The 20,797-nt window shown below is 35.2% G+C and overlaps 1 protein-coding gene across 1 annotated transcript in view; it reads right to left on the reverse strand.

Annotated features, from left to right (window-relative positions):
• LOC150075107 (uncharacterized) overlaps positions 1 to 20,797 on the reverse strand; it is a 617,581-nt gene that overhangs the window by 499,282 nt on the left and 97,502 nt on the right. Inside the window, exons 7-9 of the mRNA XM_090388926.1 lie at positions 14,757 to 14,876; positions 14,126 to 14,170; positions 10,103 to 10,156 (exon numbers count right to left, since the gene is read on the reverse strand). Coding sequence (XP_090245052.1) covers positions 10,103 to 10,156; positions 14,126 to 14,170; positions 14,757 to 14,876 — 219 coding nt within the window. The remainder of the gene's footprint in view (positions 1 to 10,102; positions 10,157 to 14,125; positions 14,171 to 14,756; positions 14,877 to 20,797) is intronic.

Below are 20,797 nucleotides of genomic sequence, written 5' to 3' on the forward strand. Positions count from 1 at the left end.
TTAGTGAAGTTCCTGAGGGTTCAGTGTTGGGTCCATATACCATCATCAATAAATAATATTGATGATGGTATATCAAGTTTAATGTCCAAGTTTGCAGACTATACAAAGGTTGGCAGGGTTGTTAAGGACACTATTGATGCTATGCTGCTGCAACAGGATCTGGAAAGGTTGAGCAGATGGGATGAGAGGTGGCAAATGAAGTTTAACACTGACAAATGTAAAGAGATGATTAAATAAACCCTACTACATATGGGAAACAGCAACCCCAGAGCAACGTATCAACTCTGGGGTGCTACACTGACAGTGGTAGAGAATGAAAAGGACTTGGGGGTAATTGTGCAGGCAGATATGAAGTTCTCTGAGCAGTGCAGATGGGCTGCATGGTGTCTTGTCAATGATATACAGGAATTTTTATAGCAGGGATAAGGAGGTGATTATTCCCTTGTATAAGGCAATAGTCAGGCTACACCTTGAGTACTGTATACAGGTCTAGAGGCCTCATTTCAAGAAGGATGTAGAGCTGCTGGAACGAGTACAGAGAAGGGCAACAAGATTAGTGAATGGAACAAAAGGTTGCTCTTACGAAGAAAGGCTTAAGTTTTGCAAATTACAGTATCTGGAGACTAGGCAATGGGGAGGTGATCTGATAGAGGTGTATAAAGCCTTGAATGGTTTGAGCATGCTCAATGCTGATGGGATTTTTCCTCTTGCTCAGAATAATCACCTGAGAGGGCATAAATTCAAATTGAGGAAAGACAAATGTAGGATAGATGTGCAGAAATTTGCCTTTAGCCAGCAGGTAGTTGGTTGGTGGAACAGACTTCCATCCCTTGTTGTGGAAGTTGATAGCTTAAATAAATTTAAGGCTCAGCTGGACAGGTATTTCGAACAAACGTAGGGGTGAAGTGGAAGTTTTTTTTTTTTTTTTTTTTTGGCTGATGCTGCATAAGCTTGCTTTCTTGCATCATATGCCTCTACTAATGCTAATATAATGTTTTTCCAAAATATGCAGTTGTTCACATTATTCTTGAACAGACAGAAATTCAGAGATGATTAAATAAACCTGAGTTCTTCTTGGGGAAATCCATATTATATATTGCATTAATAAATGCTGTACTTTTGTCATAACAAAACTGACTTTGCTATCTATCTAAAAAATCTCACTCCACATCTGATGAACTCCCTCGTATGTTCTGCTGCCACAGTTACCACATTACACACCAGTAACCAATAAATAGGCTGCAAGAAAACTAGATTACCCTGTATAACAATATACAGATTACAATTGTTACAAAAACACAACAGTTAATAAAAATATAATACAAAATTTTTTAGGTGGGGTAACTGTTTTTACATTGTACCTGTTGAACTCTTAATCTCTATGTAATACTTTATCAAAATATATAATTTTGAAATTTTATTTTATTTTTTGGAGTTTGGAGTTTGTTTTATTATGAAAACAAACTCCAAACACAAAAGATATTAGAATCTAAAGTGCTTAGTACCATTTGTGGGTTGAATATTAAGAAAACAGAAGATACTTGTAGACATTAGACTTGAATTTATGTAGATTGCAATTTTCAGGAAATACATATCAAGGAAAGTTGTTCCAGAAAACAGAAGTTGACGCAATAAATGAGTAAGAAGCAAAGCTGACTCTGTAAGTTTGACATTTACAGTAAATGGATGCTGACTGGTTGTGGCACGTGTTCAGGCTGGTTCGGAAGAAAGGGAAGGGGGGATTATAGATGCCAGTTCAGAAGAACAATGCCTGTGTATCTACAGAAAAGGCATGCAGCAGAAAGAGAATGCCTGTAAAACAAAGTGGAGAGACTTTGTAAGATAGGTCATTAATTAATCTGACTGCGCTCTTTTGAACAGAGTTTAGAAACTTGAGAGAGGTTTAGGATGCATAAACCCAGATGTGGGAACAATATCCAACGGTGGGCCAGGTTTGAGATGTGTACAGAGTTAGAAGTTGTTTAGAAGAAAAGCAACACTGAGAGCTAAAGAGAAAACCCAGTTTATTTAGATGCAGAGGGAGCAATATTTGTGATGTGCTTATGCCAAGAGAGATTAGAAGTCAGGGTAATCCCTAACAGAGATGTGCAATCTTGCTTAGAAATTTGAGAGTCATCGAAGATAAGCATAGCATTAGTAGTGGCATATGAATCAAGAAAGCAAGCTTATACAGCATCAGTCAAAAAAAAAAAAAAAAACACTTCCTATTTCACTGTCCATTCCCTCCAAAAGGAAGAATAATCATATGTCATCAAAGATAAGCTAAAGTACACTTCTTTTTACAAGATATAAGAAAGGACTGAGCGTTAGAAGGATTGAAATTAACTAAGTTATCTTTGCCCCACTTGACAATTACCTGGAAATCAGCATTTAAGGAATTGGTGGTGGATATTTGAGAGAATGGAGCTGTTTGTGCAGGGCAAAGTCTCTCAAACTGAAAGGTGGAATGCAATGTGCTATCATCAGAAAAACTATGGACAGGATTTCCAGTCAGTGAATGTTTATTAATATACAAGAGGAAAAGAGTGGGAAAAGGAACTGAGCCTTGGGGAAGATCAGGGAAGATTAGTGGAAAAGTCATAAGACAGAGAGCCATCTACCATTACCTGCAGCAAGCAATGAGAGAGAGAGAAAATTTGGTAACCAGTCACAGAAAACAGTCGGTAATCTATAAGATGGAAGCTTGTTTATTAGACCATCAGGCCAAACATGATCAAGAGCCTGTTTGTTTGTTATTTGGTTTTTAGGAGCATTAGCAACTAAGGCCATATTGCTCCGGGGATATGCGGTGATCATTCCCTAACCTCTCCGCAGCCTCCATATTTGGTGGTCCCGGGCTCAAACCCCGGGTCTAATCAAGAAGTGTGCTACGCACTGCTGCTCCTACCCACCTGGCGATCAAGAGCCTTAGAGACATCAAGAGTAATTGCCTGAGTTTCACCAAACTTTTCTAATGAATTTTTCATAGCGGGATAACATAAGCCAATATATCACTAGTGAATTGACACTGATGGAATCCATACTGGTAATCATTGATAAGATGGAAAGTGTTCAGATAGTAAAGAGTTGGTGGTTAATGGATGGGACAATAAGTGGATGAGAGAAATTTGTAAACCTTTTTTAGGAACTGGCAGGAGATAAAAAAAAATCTAAGCAGAAGGAAACACCAGTGGAATAAGAAAGTGTAAAAAGGCAACACAGAACAGGAGCAAGCTCAAAGCACAGGTTTTGAAAACAATTGAAGAAATGTTATTGGGACTTGGAACTTTCTTGGCATCAAGACTGTTCAAAATTCTTCTGACATCCTTTTGATGAAAGACCACAGGAGGCACTGAGTAGAGTGTATTGGGAATGGTAGGAGGTGGCTTATCATGATTGTCAATACAAACACTAGATGAAAAGGAGGACACTAGTAGGTCAGCTTTATCTTCAGCTGTGTAGGCAATAGAACCATCAGGTTTTAAGAGGAAGAAGTACCAATGTATAAGTTAGTGCTATTGCATCATTTAAGTATATCTCATATTTTGAATACCTTCACAGTGAGTTGCCATGATATTGCACTACCTCGAATAAGTAAAGCTTCACCAATGGAGAAGACTGTTGTTACTTATTCTCGGTGGATACTGCCGAAAATAAGTAACGATAGTCTTCTCACAATAGTCGGGTATAAGTACAGATTGGAAAACAGTTGCAGTCTTTTTCACAACAAAACTGACAAGTTCTGGCGTTGACAATTTAGCTTTGGCAAGAGATCAGAATGCCCAACTACAATTTGGACAAGAAGCAAGTTTTCTACTCAGCTTGTTCAAAATCTAGTTTTGGATTGATTAATAACTACTTTACAATTGTTGCAATCTATAATACAGAACGAAGGATACCCTTATGGAAAAAAAATATAGCTTACATTTCACCAATATGAATTGTTTGAAAAATGAAACAAAAAAACTATGAAAAGCAGGAAGACTTTCTTGTCCACTCTTGTTTTTGTGGCTGACAGAAATTAAACTGCCTGGAAAATGAAACAGTATTAAACTATACAGAGCTGAATTTTTTTCTCTCAGATGGCAGCTGTATGCTAGGTTTTTTTTTTTTTTTTTTTTTCTGATTAAACAATATTTTATATTGCTTTAAAAAAAATTCTAGGACTTTGTTGAAGAGCAGTAATAATTATTTTTTTAACACAGGTAGTCATGAGAGTAAGAATTTAAAATATGAATAAAATAATATTATTTTATTAAAAATAAATAAAAATGAGAGATATGACTTCATATGCAGTTTTGATTCATTCTGCATGATGTATAATGCTACTTGATGATCTGTTCAAAATGTGATGAACCTCTTCTGGTAAAGAACTGTAAAGTGCACTTCTTCACTAGATGTTTAATGCACTTCATTTTCAATGGAACTATAAGCAAAGTATATTCCTAAAACATTTCAACAGTCTACTTGCTATTTTTAAATGCAGCATCCATAACAATTCATTTACCAATTTTAAGCAAGAATGCAAAAGTCAATTTTTTGTGAGATCAGTTATGGAGAACAAAATTTTTTCTCCCTTCACAAAAGAATAACTAGTTTTGCTCAACAGTTAGAATAGGTATCATCATTCCCTGATCGAAAATCATACTATCAGAATGAATATAATCAAGCATGGCATTGAATGAATAGATGCTCATGACAGAATCATTTTTATGTTACTAAAAGTTTCCTTGATACCACACACACTACTTTTATGCATATCATTTGACAAAAACGATCTGCTATTTATTTAAGAAATGACACATTGCTATAACAAAATATTCCAGCACTTACTGGTTATTCATCAGCAGGCAATCTCTAGTAACAATTCCATGACAAAACAGTACTACACGCTGCTATGTAGTATGTAAAGAATGCTAATGCTACAGTGGCTTTTTCCATTATGAAAAAGTAGGACATTCTCATCAAATTTTTCATTTTTGTGGCTGGCAAGATTTAAACTGCTTAACAAATGCAATGTTCTTACTGCTCACAGCAAAACAAATTTCATATTACCACAAATTATCTTGATACTGTACTATTTTCAAACAAATGGCATTACTAAAAGGTTAACACATTAACTGTGCATTATGGGGATTTTTAATTCACTTCAAGAGAAAACTACCTGACTTTAAGAACCATTTTCTTCCAATCTGACAGGAAAAAAATTGCATTTTTTGTCAACCTTCACCAGCAACTGACTAATTCAGTCTTAGTGAGAAGAAAGCCAAAAAAATATCTCTGCCGTCCCCAATCCAGATTAACTCAAACCCATAATTTTTAAATTCAGTTCACAAAACGATTATCAGTGAAGCCAGAAGAGAAGGACTTAAAAAGCTAAAATTAACACTAAAGGCTAAAATTAAAATTAACAGGGAAACTTTTTGGTAAAGTTTTGCTTTGGGCAAAACTGCATTTACTAGGCAGTTTAAATCCTGCTATCTACAAAAATACTGGTTATTCATCTTCTATCAATGGAACTATAAGGATGAGAAAGTCATACTTTTCTCAATTTTGGATGGGCCAAAACTGTAATAACTATTTTATAATTCAACATTCTAATTTCACGTGTCACACAGTAGCTCACATTAGGCAACCCCCTTATCACTGTTTTGACAAGTAATTATCACTAGAGACCACATGCTAACAGCTAGGAAATCAGCGAGTTTTGTTTTTGTTTTTTTTTGTTAATTGTTGGCACATCAGCTTCTGTGGCCATAATGCACATCCCAAAGTTTTTGCATTTTTACTCTGATCCAAGCCTGAGGCGGGATTCGAACCCACGACCTTTGGGTTGCCAGGCAGGCACTTTACCCACCTAGCTAGCCCGGTCGACATGCGAGTCTGGAAATAGGCTGAGAATGGTAAAGTATGGCCACTTCTATTTCAGTCAGCTACCTCTCATCTTATGTTCAAGTCTCATTCCTTCCTTCAAAAAATTTTTGCTGTCATCAACTATTTTTTTTTTTTTTTTTTTTTTATGTAAACCCCAAACACGAGAGGTATTAGAACCTATAGTACTTAGTACCATGCTTAGGTTGGAGGTTGAAAAGATGAAAGAAGATATTTGTTGACATTGGACTTGAACTTCTGAAGACTGTAATTTTCAGGAAATACATATGAAGGAAGGTTGTTCCAGAAAATGGCAGTTGAATGAATAAACGAGGAAGATGAAAAGTTGGTTCTGTGAGTTTGGAGTTGGACAGTAAATGGATGTTGCTGGTGGCGGCATGTGTTCGGACTGTTTTGAAAAAGAGAGTGGGAATTATAGAAGCCAATTCAGAAGAACAGTGCCCATGGAAGTATCTGTAGAAGAGGCATGCAGCAGAAACAGTACGTCTATGAGACAGCGAGTGGAGGGACTTTGTTAAAGATGAATCATTAATTAACTTAATCCATACTGGCGATCCATACTGATGGAATCCATACTGGCGATCGTTGATCAATGGAAGGTTTCTAAGTAGTATAAGAGTTGGCAGTTAATTGATTTCTCCATTACTTTAGAAAGACTAGAAGTAATTGCAATGGGACGATAATTGGATGAGAGGGATTTGTCACCCTTTTTAGGAACTGGCTGGATATGAGCAAATTTCCAAGCAGAAGGAAAAACACCTTTGGAAATAAGAAAGTGAAAAAAGGCGACAAAGAATAGGAGCAAGTTCAGGAGCATAGGTTTTGAGAACAAGTGGAGAAATACAATCGAGACCTGGAGCTTTCTTAGCATCAAGATTCATCAAAATCCTTCTGACAACCTTTTAACGGAAGACCACAGGGGACATTGAATGGAGCATGTTGGGAATGGTGGGAGGTGTTTTACCAAGATCATTAATACACGAGTTGGAAGAAAAATGGAATGCTAGCAGGTCAGCTTTATCCTTGGCTGAAGTGACAACAGAACCATCTGGTTTGGACAGAGGTGGGAGCAGAGATGGGCAAAAGTTGCAGCCAATAGCTTTGGCAAGAGACCAGAATACTCGGCTACCATTAGGGCAAGAAGCAAGTTTTCTACTCTTAGCCTGTTCCAACTCAAGTTTGGACTGATTAATAACTGCTTTACGATCGTTGAAAATGAAAATGAAAGAATTAGAAACTGAAGAATTAGAAACAAGCCATTTACGATATGCAACATTCTTCTCTTGAACAGCCTTAGCACATTTATTGGAAAACCAAGGTTTAAATAAAGGACGAGATTTTAAAGTGGAGTGTGGGATAAAGGATTCCATTCCTACAAGAATAATTTCACTGACACGATCTAAGGAAACGTTGACATCAGAAGTTTTGAAACAGTAATCCGACCAAGGAAAAGAAGAAAAGAAGTCTCGCAGGTCATACCATTTTGTATTCTTGTAATGCCAAACAACACGAGGTTGGGAATAGCCATGATATAAAGGTTCCATTGGAGAAGAGATAATCACCAAGTTGTGATCTGAAGTGCCTAAACGACCTCTCACTTTTACCATGTACATAGGAGGGTTGTTTGTGAAAAAAAGATCAAGTGTATTGGCTGTATGATTAGGATTGTCCGATATTCTTGTAGGTAAATGAACAATCTGTGCAAGATCATTAGTAACTGCAAAAGCCTCAGCATCTCGGCCAGCTGGGTCGGTGTGACTAGAAAATGGAAGCCAGCTGGAGTTGTGAACATTAAAATCACCAAGGAAAATTACCTCACTGTTAGGAAAGTTGGACTGGAGAAAGTCAAGTTGCAAAGAGAGGAAGTCAAAGAGCTCCAAGTGATTAGTGGAGTGGGAGAATGGTAGAGACAACAAATGAATTTGACACAATGAGGTAAAGAGATTTTAAGCCAGAGAAGATCAAAGAGAAGAGATTCGAAATTGCCAAGTCTCTAACAGGGAATATCAGAACAGACGTATGCACAAGTACCACCTTTGAGGCAAAAGGAATCATACAGTGAATAATTTGGGCATCTGAGATGAGTAGTAGTTGAATCAACCAATAACTGAGATTCTGTCAGAAAAAGTACATGGGGTTTAGCAGACTGCAAGTGGAAATGGACATCGTTCAGATTAGATTGAGACCACGTATATTTGTGAAATGAATTAGGAAGTGCTTTGGAGGTTTAGATCTTTTTGCAGATAAGCTTGCTCTATTAGTTTGACAATTCATGGTGTATTCAATAGTAAGAAAAAGTGGGTGAGACATGCTGTATGAAGTAATGAAATTTTTGGATATGGCATACACATGGTAAGAATATACCCAGATCCTTGACATAACGTGGCCTCGACAATGCTCCCCACATGCAAACTACTCGGACTCCCTCCAGTCACTATTTGGCAGAGTAGAGGTAACAAGATTATACACTAGCTGATCCGGAAGCCTCCTAGTGAGTTAACAATAGGTTCGGTCCCGTGTACTAACTAGCGGCCGGCCTGCGAACACCGTTTTAGAGCTGTACCCTCGAAATGTAAGGAATATTGGATCTCGCCACAATGTTCATCATAACCTCAAAAGTCATCAATCATACTGCATGATGGAAGAGATAGGGAAGGGTTGACCGAAACTTAGCTCTAGAGACTAAACATGGGTTCCACCACTTCAAGCCTCCAATAAGCTCCAATATTTGCTTGAGTTATGAGTTTATACAACCCAAAATTAAAAAAAGGTTATCTCAACACTGCTTTTAAATTTGATTAAAAGGGTTTGCAGAGCTTTTGGATAGATATCAAACCTCTCTCTTTTCATATTTTGCTCTTTGCAGAATAGATGTGTGGAAATTTGTCTTTAGCCAGTGAGTGGTTGATTGCTGGAACAAGCTTCCACCTATCATTGTGTAGATTGATAGCGTAAATAGATTCAAGGAAGAACTGGACAAACGTTTTGGAGTGAATGGATAGGTGAAATGAGAAGATTTTTTTTTTTGCTGATGCTGTGTTAGCATTAATAGTGGCATCATATTCCACTACTAATGCTAATTTTGTTGTTGTTGTTGGGTTTGTTGGTACATCAACTAAATGCTAATACTAATTTACAGATCAGTTAGATGAAGGTGTATAACAGTATAAAACACTGTGATACACCCTCATTATGTTGTTATGCTTGTTATCCTTTGTCATGCTGTTAGCTTCAGTTTTTTACCCCTCAAGCTGGTAACATTTTGAAAGTGGGTATTTTTTTTTATTTTAATTTGTTTGTTATTGTTTGTTATTTGGTTTTTAGGAGCATTAGCAACTAAGGCCATATTGCTCCGGGAATATGCGGTGGTCATTCCCTTGACCTTTCCACATCCTCCATATTTGGTGGCGACAGGCTCGAACCCCAGTCTAATCAAGAAGCGTGTGCTACGCACTGCTGCTCCTTCCCACCTGGCTATGGAGGCACCTTATTTTAATTCAACTTTTATATGATCTTTGTATGAGTGCATTTTGTTTTATTAAAGTTTTTAAATGATTATCAGTTTTCCAGAATATTCAGCACAAACTATGCTTTAACCATATTATCAAAATTTTAGTCATGATTAAGATGAATACACGAACAGCTCTGGATGGCAAAAAATACAATGGAATAATTCAAAATATTGCTTCAGAATTTAATCTTGAATAGTTGAAGAACCAATGAACATACATATGCACTAGTCAGCAAGCAAAAGGCTAGCACTGCAGTATTACTAAGATTATAGACATGATTATGTAAATACATGAATGACTCGATGCTATGAAAAATAATGAAGCAATTCAAAACAAAGTGGAAGAATTTATCTTAACAATTAATTCTAAGGTGGTTGAAGAACTGGAACACACAAATGCACTAACAAAAAGCAAAATTTAGCAGTTACAGAAACAGACACAGTTACAGTTACTGAAGAATACAGAAACAGACAAGTAAACAAACATCTCCAACAAGACATAATTTATGGAGTCAAATTTTGCACAAGTCTTCCAGAAGAAAAATTCCATTTTACTAACAATAAAAGGACAACTGAGAGTATTAGGTATGATGAAAATAAAACTTTTTAAGTAAGACCAACATTAATAATTAAATAACTGTTATAAATAATAAATGTATAATTTTAAAATTATATCTCAAAAGAAAGAAAGATAATTACAGGTGGTCCTGCCTCTCCTGTTTCACCTCTAATACCCTGAAATCCTTGAGGACCCTGGAAAAACAATACAGCTTAGTCATTAATGTATTTATTTAAAGATAATAGTAATCATATGTGAAAACTTACCCTGAAATTAAAACAAATGTACATAAATGTTTATATATACAGTATGGGACCCCATATTCAGAATCTCAAAATCTGGAAGGAGCTAAAATCCCAAAAGTCTGCAAAATACATATTTTTTATTTCATTATTTTTTTGGAAATCCAATTATGTAATACCACTCTAGCATTACTCCACCCACATGTCTATGAGAACATGGAAGACTAATAATAGATTTTTCATGAAATTTTAATGGCTACTATGCTCATCCCATAAATGTCATTCCATAACATTTCTTTTTATTTATTGAAGGAAAAAACTACATTCAATAAATGTGTAAATTACTGAATTTTATCTGCCATCCTCCTTATTCTTCCATGGCATATACAGCATTTCCTTGATGACTTATAGCAACATACTGCTAGAGATTATGAGGAAGGTTCCTTTCACTGTAATGAAACCTTCCATACATGTTATGGCCATGTTTCACAAAATCTTTTGCAACCTACTGCACTAATTGGTAATGGCATAGTAATATGTCTAATTTTTACCATTGACATAAGAGGATGCTTTCAACTTCAGAGCATATCACCCCCTTGAGCAGTTTAAAAAAATTCCAAACCATTACTTGACTTTAGTTCATTTTTATCAGGGCTAAATAAGAGTGCAATCCTGATATACTGTGCCTCAGTATACTACAGTTTCAGATATACTGTGATCCCAAAGTGATCATGTCCCAGAAGGGGAATATAAAAAAATGCAATTTATAGCAAACACACAAATTTCACAATAGACACAAATAGTAGCAACTCCATACCTCATGGAGGGAGAACCAGTTAATGCAGTGGGTTCACAGTGTGGACCACCAAGCTATTGTATTCCCTTACACCAAGCTTTTATAAATAACAAGATTTATTCCATAGTAATTACCGAAGAGGTCAGTTTTTCGCCTATCTAGCTTCAGTTAGAGAGGCAATAAAAAAAAAATAGGAAAATCTACTTCTTTCTTAGTTAAAAACTTTACATTGAAATTCTTTTGTTGCATTTTTAAAGTCAATTAAAACTTCATGTTGCAATTGTTAGCCTGAAATCCCTTTCAAAACTCAGTTCCAGAGTTTTGAAAGGAATTTCAGAAGGACCACTATCCAACCCCGCTTGGCACTAATATCATACAATTTATTTATTGAAAGAAGCTAATAACAATTTTGTCTTTCTGAAAAAAAACTGCAATAATGAATATCAATACATTTTATTCTATAATTAAGCTTTGTAACTTTGTGGTATCAAATGGAGATCAAAAAGGGAGGTAAGTTTCAATTGCGGTCACTATTTAAACAAAAATAACTAGCTAAGTAAGAATACCACCCTTCCAAGAGTCCAGTATATCTTTTAGTCCTTGCTACTCCTCTTACCACTAAACAACTGCAGTTAACAGCCATGGTTTCACACAGCATTTACTTCCCCCACCCCAAGTAGGGAGAAACTGAAACAACTATGTCAATATTTTTATTTTCACGAAAAAAAGATAATAATAAAATTTATTATCTTTGTTTCATGAAAATAAAAATACAGAAATTTTTTCTTTAGGTGGTGAAAATAAGAGATAAATACAAACATATTCTTTCATAGGGCAGTTTTCAGGCAGTTTTCACACATTTGCTGACAATAAAATGGTATGCACTCATTGCTCCCACTTAGCAATCCTACAGAATGAGCAGAGAGAGAAGAGCATCTTGAAATATGAAAGGCAACACACACACATGCACGCACAAAAATCATCACAATAAAAATGCTTGTTTAGATCATTGAATATTTATATTAAAAATAGGTAAATTTTATTTCAGACTATAATGCTAGTTTTAAAACATATCCCCAACATCTGTATTATACTGAAGTTGCAATGCTTTAATACACATCGAAATACTTAATGTTCGTTATAAAAAGTACTGATATTTGAGAGGAAAAAATTTTGAATCCCTCAATACTGAGATTCTAGTATATTTTAATTATACTGTTCTTATATAGGTTCTATTATCTTTAATTATATACTTTTTCATACTTACCTGCACTTAAAGTTTTGGATATGTACTGCATTTATTTTTATTTTGTGAATAAATAATTTTAATTTTTATTTCTGCTGCTTAGTTAGTTGACTTGATTATAGTGGTATTAAAATTTGTATTTAGTAACACTTGTTAAATAAAGTAAATCTTAAATAAAATTTTTAATTATTTATTTTGCATGTTTTGTAATTTCCCTTGCTAAGGACCCAAAATCCAGAAATTCCAAAAATCCTTTGGTATCAAGCTTTCCAGATAAGGAGTTTGGTACTGTATATATAAATAAAGTAATGAGTATTTAGTTATAGTATAAAGGCTATATGGAAAATGTACCTAAGTGTGCGAGGCAGCAACAAAGGATACAAGAAATTAAGCAAAAGAAAGAAAGAACTGACAGATGGAAATGTAAAGAGCACAAGGTGCCACACTAATAGGGAAAGGATAGAAAGAAAGAGAAGTATTAGGGATGGATGACAGCAAAAGAAGACAAAAAACCTAAGAGAAACATTAAATTATAAGAAATTAAAGGCTGAATTAAAAAGACAATTAGATGGGATGAAGCTACAAAGGAAAAGTAAAAATAAATGATTAATTTAATGATTACAATAAAGTAGCATGCATCAGATAGGGGGGGGGGATTTTGATGAAAAACAAAATCTAAAGATGTGAGAAAGTAATGAAAAGCAATATAATAAAATTTGATGCAGGCTATACATGACTGATACACAAAGCAGATAATTCTTCGGGGAGACCACACCTGGCTATGTATCAATAAACTTTTTTTTTTTTTTTTTTTTTTTATGAAAACCCCAAACACGAAAGGTATCAAACCTATAGTATTTAGTACCATGCATGGGTTGAAGGAGAAGTATGGGGGGAGGGGGATGCTGGAAACTTTGCTCTAGAGACTAAACATGGGTTTTACCACTTCAAGCCTCCAATAAGCAAAGTGGTGGTATTTCACCGGTTGATGAACGTCATCTACCACCTGAATTTCTATGCCTATGTATTGCTGCAGAATAAAAAGTATTAAAAAAAGGATACTCTGATAGAATGAAAATAAAATGAAAATAGAACATATTAAAATTTTTTGTAATGAGCAGCAAAATCTTTTTTTTTTTACCTTTATATATTTTAGGCACTGAGGAGAGGAAGTAAAAATTTTTGATAGCAGCAACCTAAGTAAAGAAGAAACAACACTGTGGTTAGCTTACAGAGAGAGAGAGAGAGAGAGAGAGAGAGAGAGAGAGAGAGAGAGAAAATTTGCAGTTTGTTGTTGTTTGGTTTTTAGGAGCATTAGCAACTAAGGCCATATTGCTCTGGGGATATGCGGTGGTCATTCTCTGACCTTTCCGCATCCTCCGTATTTTGTGGGCATGGGCTCGAACCCCGGTCTAATCAAGAAGCATGTGCTACGCACTACTGCTCCTGCCCACCTGGCTACGGATTGCAGATGACATGTTCAAATCTTCATAATATTATTTGATCCAATATTATATGATCAGTAGGATTAAGTAATTAATTTCTCTCAAAAATTTAACTCGGCATCTCCCATATTTTAAAGTATTTATTAAATATTACGGATATTGTTAAATAAATTTTTCACAATATATCTATAGTCACTTAAATATATTACTTTTATTTGAATATTCAATTAAGAACTTATTTCTACAGTTAAAGTTGTTTCTTTTTGGGTTTTTTTATTTACTGAAAGATGTATATTTTTATGTAAATTAAAAACACAATACTGCTAATAACTCCTATTATCCAATAAGATGTGTTTAGAACCTCTTAACATAAAAAATGGCCATCATACTTTTAAATTTAAGTACTATTTACTAAAAATTATTAAGTAACTTACAGAAGGACCAGAAGGCCCAGGTGTTCCTCTTGGTCCAACTTGTCCCTAAAAGTACAATTTTTTTTTATTATTATTAGAAAACTGATATATATATATATATATATATATATATATACTATCATTGAATTATATTAAATATTAACATAAATTATAATAAAGTGAATATATAAATAAATAATTAGGCATTCATTAGAGGCAGCGACATGCAATTCCTCCATATGAAGCTGAAATACATCCAATATTTTAAATTAAATAAAATAAAATAAAACATAAGCCAGTAGTATGGCAAAAACTGTAGAGCGAAAATTAACATAAAAATAACCCAAATAAACAAACAAACGAAAAAAAGAATTATGTGTATTACATAAAGTGTGTATTACATATAAAGAATTATATGAATTACTATTATGTCTATTTTTTTTTTCGTTCGTTTGTTTATTTGGGTTATTTTTATGTTAATTTTCGCTCTACAGTTTTTGCCATATTACTGGCTTATGTTTTATTTTATTTTATTTTATTTTATTTTATTTAAAATATTGGATATATATATATATATATATATATATATATATGTATAACAGAATTAATATTATGAAAAGAGCAGATCAAGATTAGAAAAATATACACTTACTACATGAGCCTGCAAGTAATGAAATGCATCAAAAGGTGGTGGGCCTTTATCACCACCACCAACACCACCAGTCCCAGCAATCCCTCCTTGCAAAGCAAGTTGATGAAACCAATTGGAAAGCTGTAAATTTAATTTCAGGAATTAGTCATTAAAATAATTTGGCTAAATTTCGTTATACAGTCCAAACTAAAAATAAAAACATATTATAAATAATAGCAATATAAAAAATCTATTGTTCAACATGAACTGGGGGTGGGTGGGGGGGGGGTTAATGGTGTGTAAGCTGCTGTGGCATCACATTCCAACACATGTCAACAATGACCCATTTCAAATTGGGTGATGCTTCAAGAATACCCATCAGCTACTCTGGTCGTACTGCACTAGTTCAGACTTCATCAGATATGATCTTTACTATGCATTATTTTTGTAAATATGGGCTGATCTGCATGTTCGAAAACCTGGAATAAATCAACGGGAACACTCCTTCCACCTGATATCAACAAACACAATTTTCACCCCCACCTCCACCAACTGAAGAGGCCATTAAGAATTTCTCCAGTCTCTGGATGACTGTCACATTCAAACCTCTTCAAATTGAGTCAAAAGCGGCAAGTACACTATACTGCAACAGAGACGCCATTCCGGAACTCACAGCCATTAGACAGCTGCAATGGTTTTGAAGGATATAGAAAAACACACTGAAGTCATGAGAAAGCAAATAGAATTGGGAATGGACAAGGAGAAGACAAAGAATAATCTCACACTTCTAAAGCGATGTTATAGTGGGATGTGAAACTTCAATTATATCTATTCACTGAAAAACAGAGCAAGCAGGTTAACATGCTTGCTCAGTTCTTCACTATTTCCGACACTTCAACCAGAACAAGCAGTGTGACCTGCTTGCTCAGAACAAATTAATAGAAACATCACTGAGCATTAGAAGAGAGAGAGATGGCAATACTAACATTCACCAAAAGTCTGAGAAGGCAGTTATGAAGTTCTCTGAGCAGTGCAGACGGGCTGCAAGAGTAGCTCATGGTGTCTTGTCAATGATATACAGGAATTTTTCTAGTAGGGATAAGGAGGTGATTATTCCCTTGTATAAGGCAATGGTCAGGCCACACCTTGAGTACTGTATACAGTACTCAAGGTGTGGAGGCCTCATTTCAAGAAGGATGTAGAGCTGCTGGAACGAGTACAGAGAAGGGCAACAAGATTAGTGAATGGAACGAAGGATTGCTCTTACGAAGAAAGGCTTATACACCTCTATCAGATCACTGGTGAGGTGATCTGATAGAGGTGTATGAAGCCTTGAATGGTTTGAGCATGCTCAATGCTGATGGGATTTTTCCTCTTGCTCAGAATAATCACCTGAGAGGGCATAAATTCAAATTGAGGAAAGACAGATGTAGGATAGATGTGCGGAAGTTTGCCTTTAGCCAGCGGGTAGTTGGTTGGTGGAACAGACTTCCATCCCTTGTTGTGGAAGTAGACAGTCTAAATAAATTTAAGGCTCAGCTGGACAGGTATTTCGAACGAATAGAGGGGTGAAATGGAAGTGTTTTTTTTTTTTGGCTGATGCTGCATAAGCTTACTTTCTTGCATCATATGCATCTACTAATGCTAATGTTACCAGTGACTATCAGAAGCTGAAACGTGTCATAACAGAATATTACAAAACTGCACTTGCTGAGCTCAATAACAGAAACACAAGCTATAGGAGCTAGCCACTGGACCAAATAATACCTGCAGGTCAATGCACATGATGGGACAGCAATGCATGCAGCTACTCACACGATCACACTATTGGCCCTCAACTCCAGTCAACAGCTACAGTACAATAAAAATTCATCAGAGAAAAACTGACCTTGCAGCAGAGGCAGTAAGTAATGTGAAGTGATCAGTCACACCATATGCATCACATGAACACAGTTGGTCAAGCCATGCAGTAAAAAAATTGTCATGCATTGCACTGTATCCACAGAGAGGTTTGAGTAGTAGGATAAAGGTCTGGACTTGTTTCATGTGACTTGTGCTGGGCTGTGCACAAAAATTGAATATTGATGTCTATCGTGACATTCTAGATGATTATCTTGAGAGCTGTCAGAATTCTATAGGAATGAAACATAAAGATAATTGTTTTCGGAGGAGCAAGCTAGAAATAAAAAAAAAAATAAATAAAATAAAATATAAAATACAATAACATGCTAACATACATGAATGCAATAAAACATGTAAGTATATCTTTCTAAAGCCCACTATCAGGCAGGAGGTTATAATGTTTTGACTGGACAGTGTATTTGGTTACCATTGGCTTCAAAATTTCTAAAGTATTGTTTTACATTGTTAATTATTTATTCATGGAAATGATATTAAAGAAGTTCTGGAAATTTCACACCACACTTATTCAAAAATTCTGAGAATAAAGACAAAATATTCAAATTCATTAAGGAATTATGAAGTCTAAACACTGTAAAAGACAATACTGAAAATGAGCAACAATATCAAGTCATGTGGAAAATGAGAAAGTGATATTCATTCTCTGTAGCTTTTTATGGTGTCTTGATTAAGGTACAGACATTACATTATTCTAAATAATGGGTGTCAAACTCATTTGGGCTGCGGGCCATTTCCCATATTAGTGTACTTCACGCCGGCCGCACACGGACCTACAAACCTTGCAACTGCTAAGCCTAAATATTCTTTTTAATTGCTCAGTTGTTGCTTGTTGCTGATTGATACTCGCATCTCAGAATGTACTAATAACTAATTGAATGGAAATAAAAGCCTGAATAAACAACAAATAATGAAAAGCAAGTTTATTCCAGATAATAGAATATTTCAACGAGGGATTATACATGAAATTAAGTAATCTAAGCTTTTTTTTTGCTAAATACTTGACTATGTTTGCTTGCAGCCAGCTTTGCGAGATTGGGGGTCAAAAATTGAGAAGACAACATTCATTATGGAAGAAAGATTGGCATCAGTTAGCCTTGATCTGTGGGCTGCTTTGTAAGCTTTCATACATGAAAACAGTTGTTTATATAAATATGTGCTTCCAAAGTAACATAGAATTTGTGCGGCGGAAAACTTTTATCTCTGGGTAATTTTTCCCTAAATACAAGTAGATTTTTGGGATCCCAACTTCTCGGTATTTCTCTTTTAAAATTGAGTCATTCTGCATTTTCCAATTCTTGAAATACCATAAAAGTAGAAATCTACAATCTTCTTTAGGTCCTTTCTCCAACGATTTAACTCTTACATACAAAGAAGAAAGTAAACGACTGAATAGTCTTTTCATCCAAGCCTGGCAAACCGATTGGGATGCCTCCCCTAAGGGATGCATTCCATATAAATTTATCCCCAGGGTCTCCTTGTTTCAGCTTCGCCATTGGTTTTCTCCAGGTTTATATCTTCTCTTTCTCTGTAGTGGTCATGGGAGCATTAACTCCAAACTTTATGAATTTCACCTGGTTGACTCTCCTTTATGCAGTTGTGGTGCTGTTGAGACAGTCAATCATCTTATTCTGGAGTGCGCCCTTTATGCTGATATTAGACAGCCGTTACAATTATTGACAAATGTATATGATGATTCTGATTTTCCTCTCCTGATCTCAAATCTGGATAATTACAGGGCATTTTCTAATTTTGCAGATCTTCTTTTTAAAAGAAGAAAACATCTAATTTCTACTACTTTGTAAAGCTTTCCTGTGTGCGCAATCGTGATCTCCTTTGTATTTTGATTGTTGCTTTAATATTTTGATTATCTCTCTTGTTGTAAATATGTTTTTAAATATTTTGTACTTATTGTCTTATTTTAACCAACTATTTTATTTAGTGTTGTGCTTTCAGTTTCTGCTGCTGCTGAGAGCCAAGTGTGTCTCTCAACAGTGGTATAATTAATTCTCTGTTAAAAAAAAAAAAAAAAAAAAAAAAACGTATTAAACTATTTTGTTTGTAGATTTAATATTTCTCTACAGGAGGCTGTTTTGTATGTTTAAATATGACATAGTTAATTGTTAGGATTTTACTTTAATCTTGGCCATAATTTTGACAGTTGTATTCTGGATTTATTTAAAGTCTAATTTTAGCTTTTGCTGCAGCTGAATACTAGGTTTGTTCTCAGCTGTGGCTACTTATAGCCTTCTCAAGAAGTTTATACTACTTAGTGTTGTTTATTCAATTTCTGCCGCTGCTGAATACCAAGTGTGTTTTCAGCAGTGGCTTTTCATAATTTAGTTCATAATTTCATAATTTAGTTAAAAAAAAAAAAAAAAAAAAAAAAAAAAAACATTTTTGTTGAGTAGGTTATGGCTATTTACTTAGATGTTCCTGCCTGGAATCTTTCGGGTATTCCAGTTCCATTAACTTTGTATAGTTTTGTGTCTCTGGTTGATTCTTCTGTAAATATTGAATGATATACATAATGTATTAATCCAGTTTTAGCTACAATTATTTTACTTAATTAAAATATGGAAATTACCATATTACTGTATAAAAACTGTAAAATTGTAAAATTGCATTCTGCAAGTCCACTCTTTTATTGTCTCTTATCTTCTTTTTCAGAGGGCGTCTCTTCTTAGCCCTCTTCTTAACTATCCCCCTCCCCCTCCCTAATTTCCCTTTTCTCTCCCTCTATTTCCTTTCACATATGATGCGCGCATCAATATAGTAGAATTTTCCTGGCTGCCTCCACGTGGCTAGGGATGGGAGTCTGGTGGCAGACGAACTTTTTGTTCTGCCACTGGACTGCTAAATGCCAGGAGCCAGCATACAACATGCAACATAACCTGCACTTCACACTACATTAAAGGACAAACATTTTATTAGATCTTTCTTTTTCTAACCTATTTTCAAAAGTTAAAAATTTCTTTTCTTTACCTTCTCCTCCTCTTTTTTTTTTTTTTTTTTTTCTCTTCTTTGCTGGCTCAGCTTAAATGCTTTTAGACGACACAGCGGCATATAGGGGCAACCCTGGTAACCGCTCTATAAAACAACAATACTTGAATACTTGAATACTTGAGTCATTCTGCAGATCAATTAGTTCCATTTGTATGGAAATGGGAGCTCTCTCGACATTAAAAGAAAAAGGACCTGTGAAAAGAGAAAAATCTTCTTGGTGCTCCTTGAAATCTTTAAAGCACCTATCAAATTCATCTTTAATCTTTTCTATTCTGTGACAATATTTTGAAAGGTATAACTTTGACTCTGATTTTTCAACTGTTCACACATAAAAAAGTAAGTCAGAGTATCCTCTTTTAATTGATTTTACTGCAAAATCAACTTTTTCTGAAAACTAGCCAGTGCATCGTGCAAGTCTGTTATCAACTAATCTTTCCCTTGTAGTTTGATATTTAGATCATTTAGATGACTTGTAATATCTACTAGGAAGGCCAGATCTTGTACCCAAGACTGATCCTTCAGAAGTGATACATGCTGACCTTCCATTTCTAGGAACAGTATTATTTCTTCCAAAAGTAAAGAAAAACCTCTTTAGTATATTGTGGCAAGACAACCAATGAGCCTCTGTATAGTACAGCAGCCCTTCAAATTCATTTTCCAAGTCCTTAGGAAGGAGAGCAAAGTGGTGGTGATTCGGTCCAATGGACTGGATAAAGTTCACAGTTCTGGCCACAGTCTTGATACCTGCTGATGAATAATGCACTGAAAGATTACAATGTTTATTTGTCCAGATACTCATCCTTCAGTTTTGCTTCTAGTGTTGACACAAATCCTTTGACTTTGCCTGTCATCGCTGGAGTGCCATCAGTAGTCACAGCCACGAGTCTCTTGAGAGGAAGATTGTATTTCTCCAGAATGCTCCATACAGCATCACAAATGTCTTCCCCAGTAGTAATTCCAAGGATGGGAATCATTTCCAAAAACTCTTCAGTTACTTTCAAATTGTCATCGCAGGCTTGAAGAAACAGTGCAACTTGTGCCAAGTCTTGAATATTGTTACTTTCATCAAGTATAACTGAAAAACATTGTGGATGCTTCCTGCAGTTGTTCACACAAGTTTTCTGCATCTCGATTATCCT

The sequence above is a fragment of the Mastigoproctus giganteus genome, chromosome 14 (genome assembly GCF_048544385.1).
Source record: "Mastigoproctus giganteus isolate SK-2022 chromosome 14, ASM4854438v1, whole genome shotgun sequence".
Classification (NCBI taxonomy): Eukaryota; Metazoa; Arthropoda; class Arachnida; order Uropygi; family Thelyphonidae; genus Mastigoproctus; species Mastigoproctus giganteus.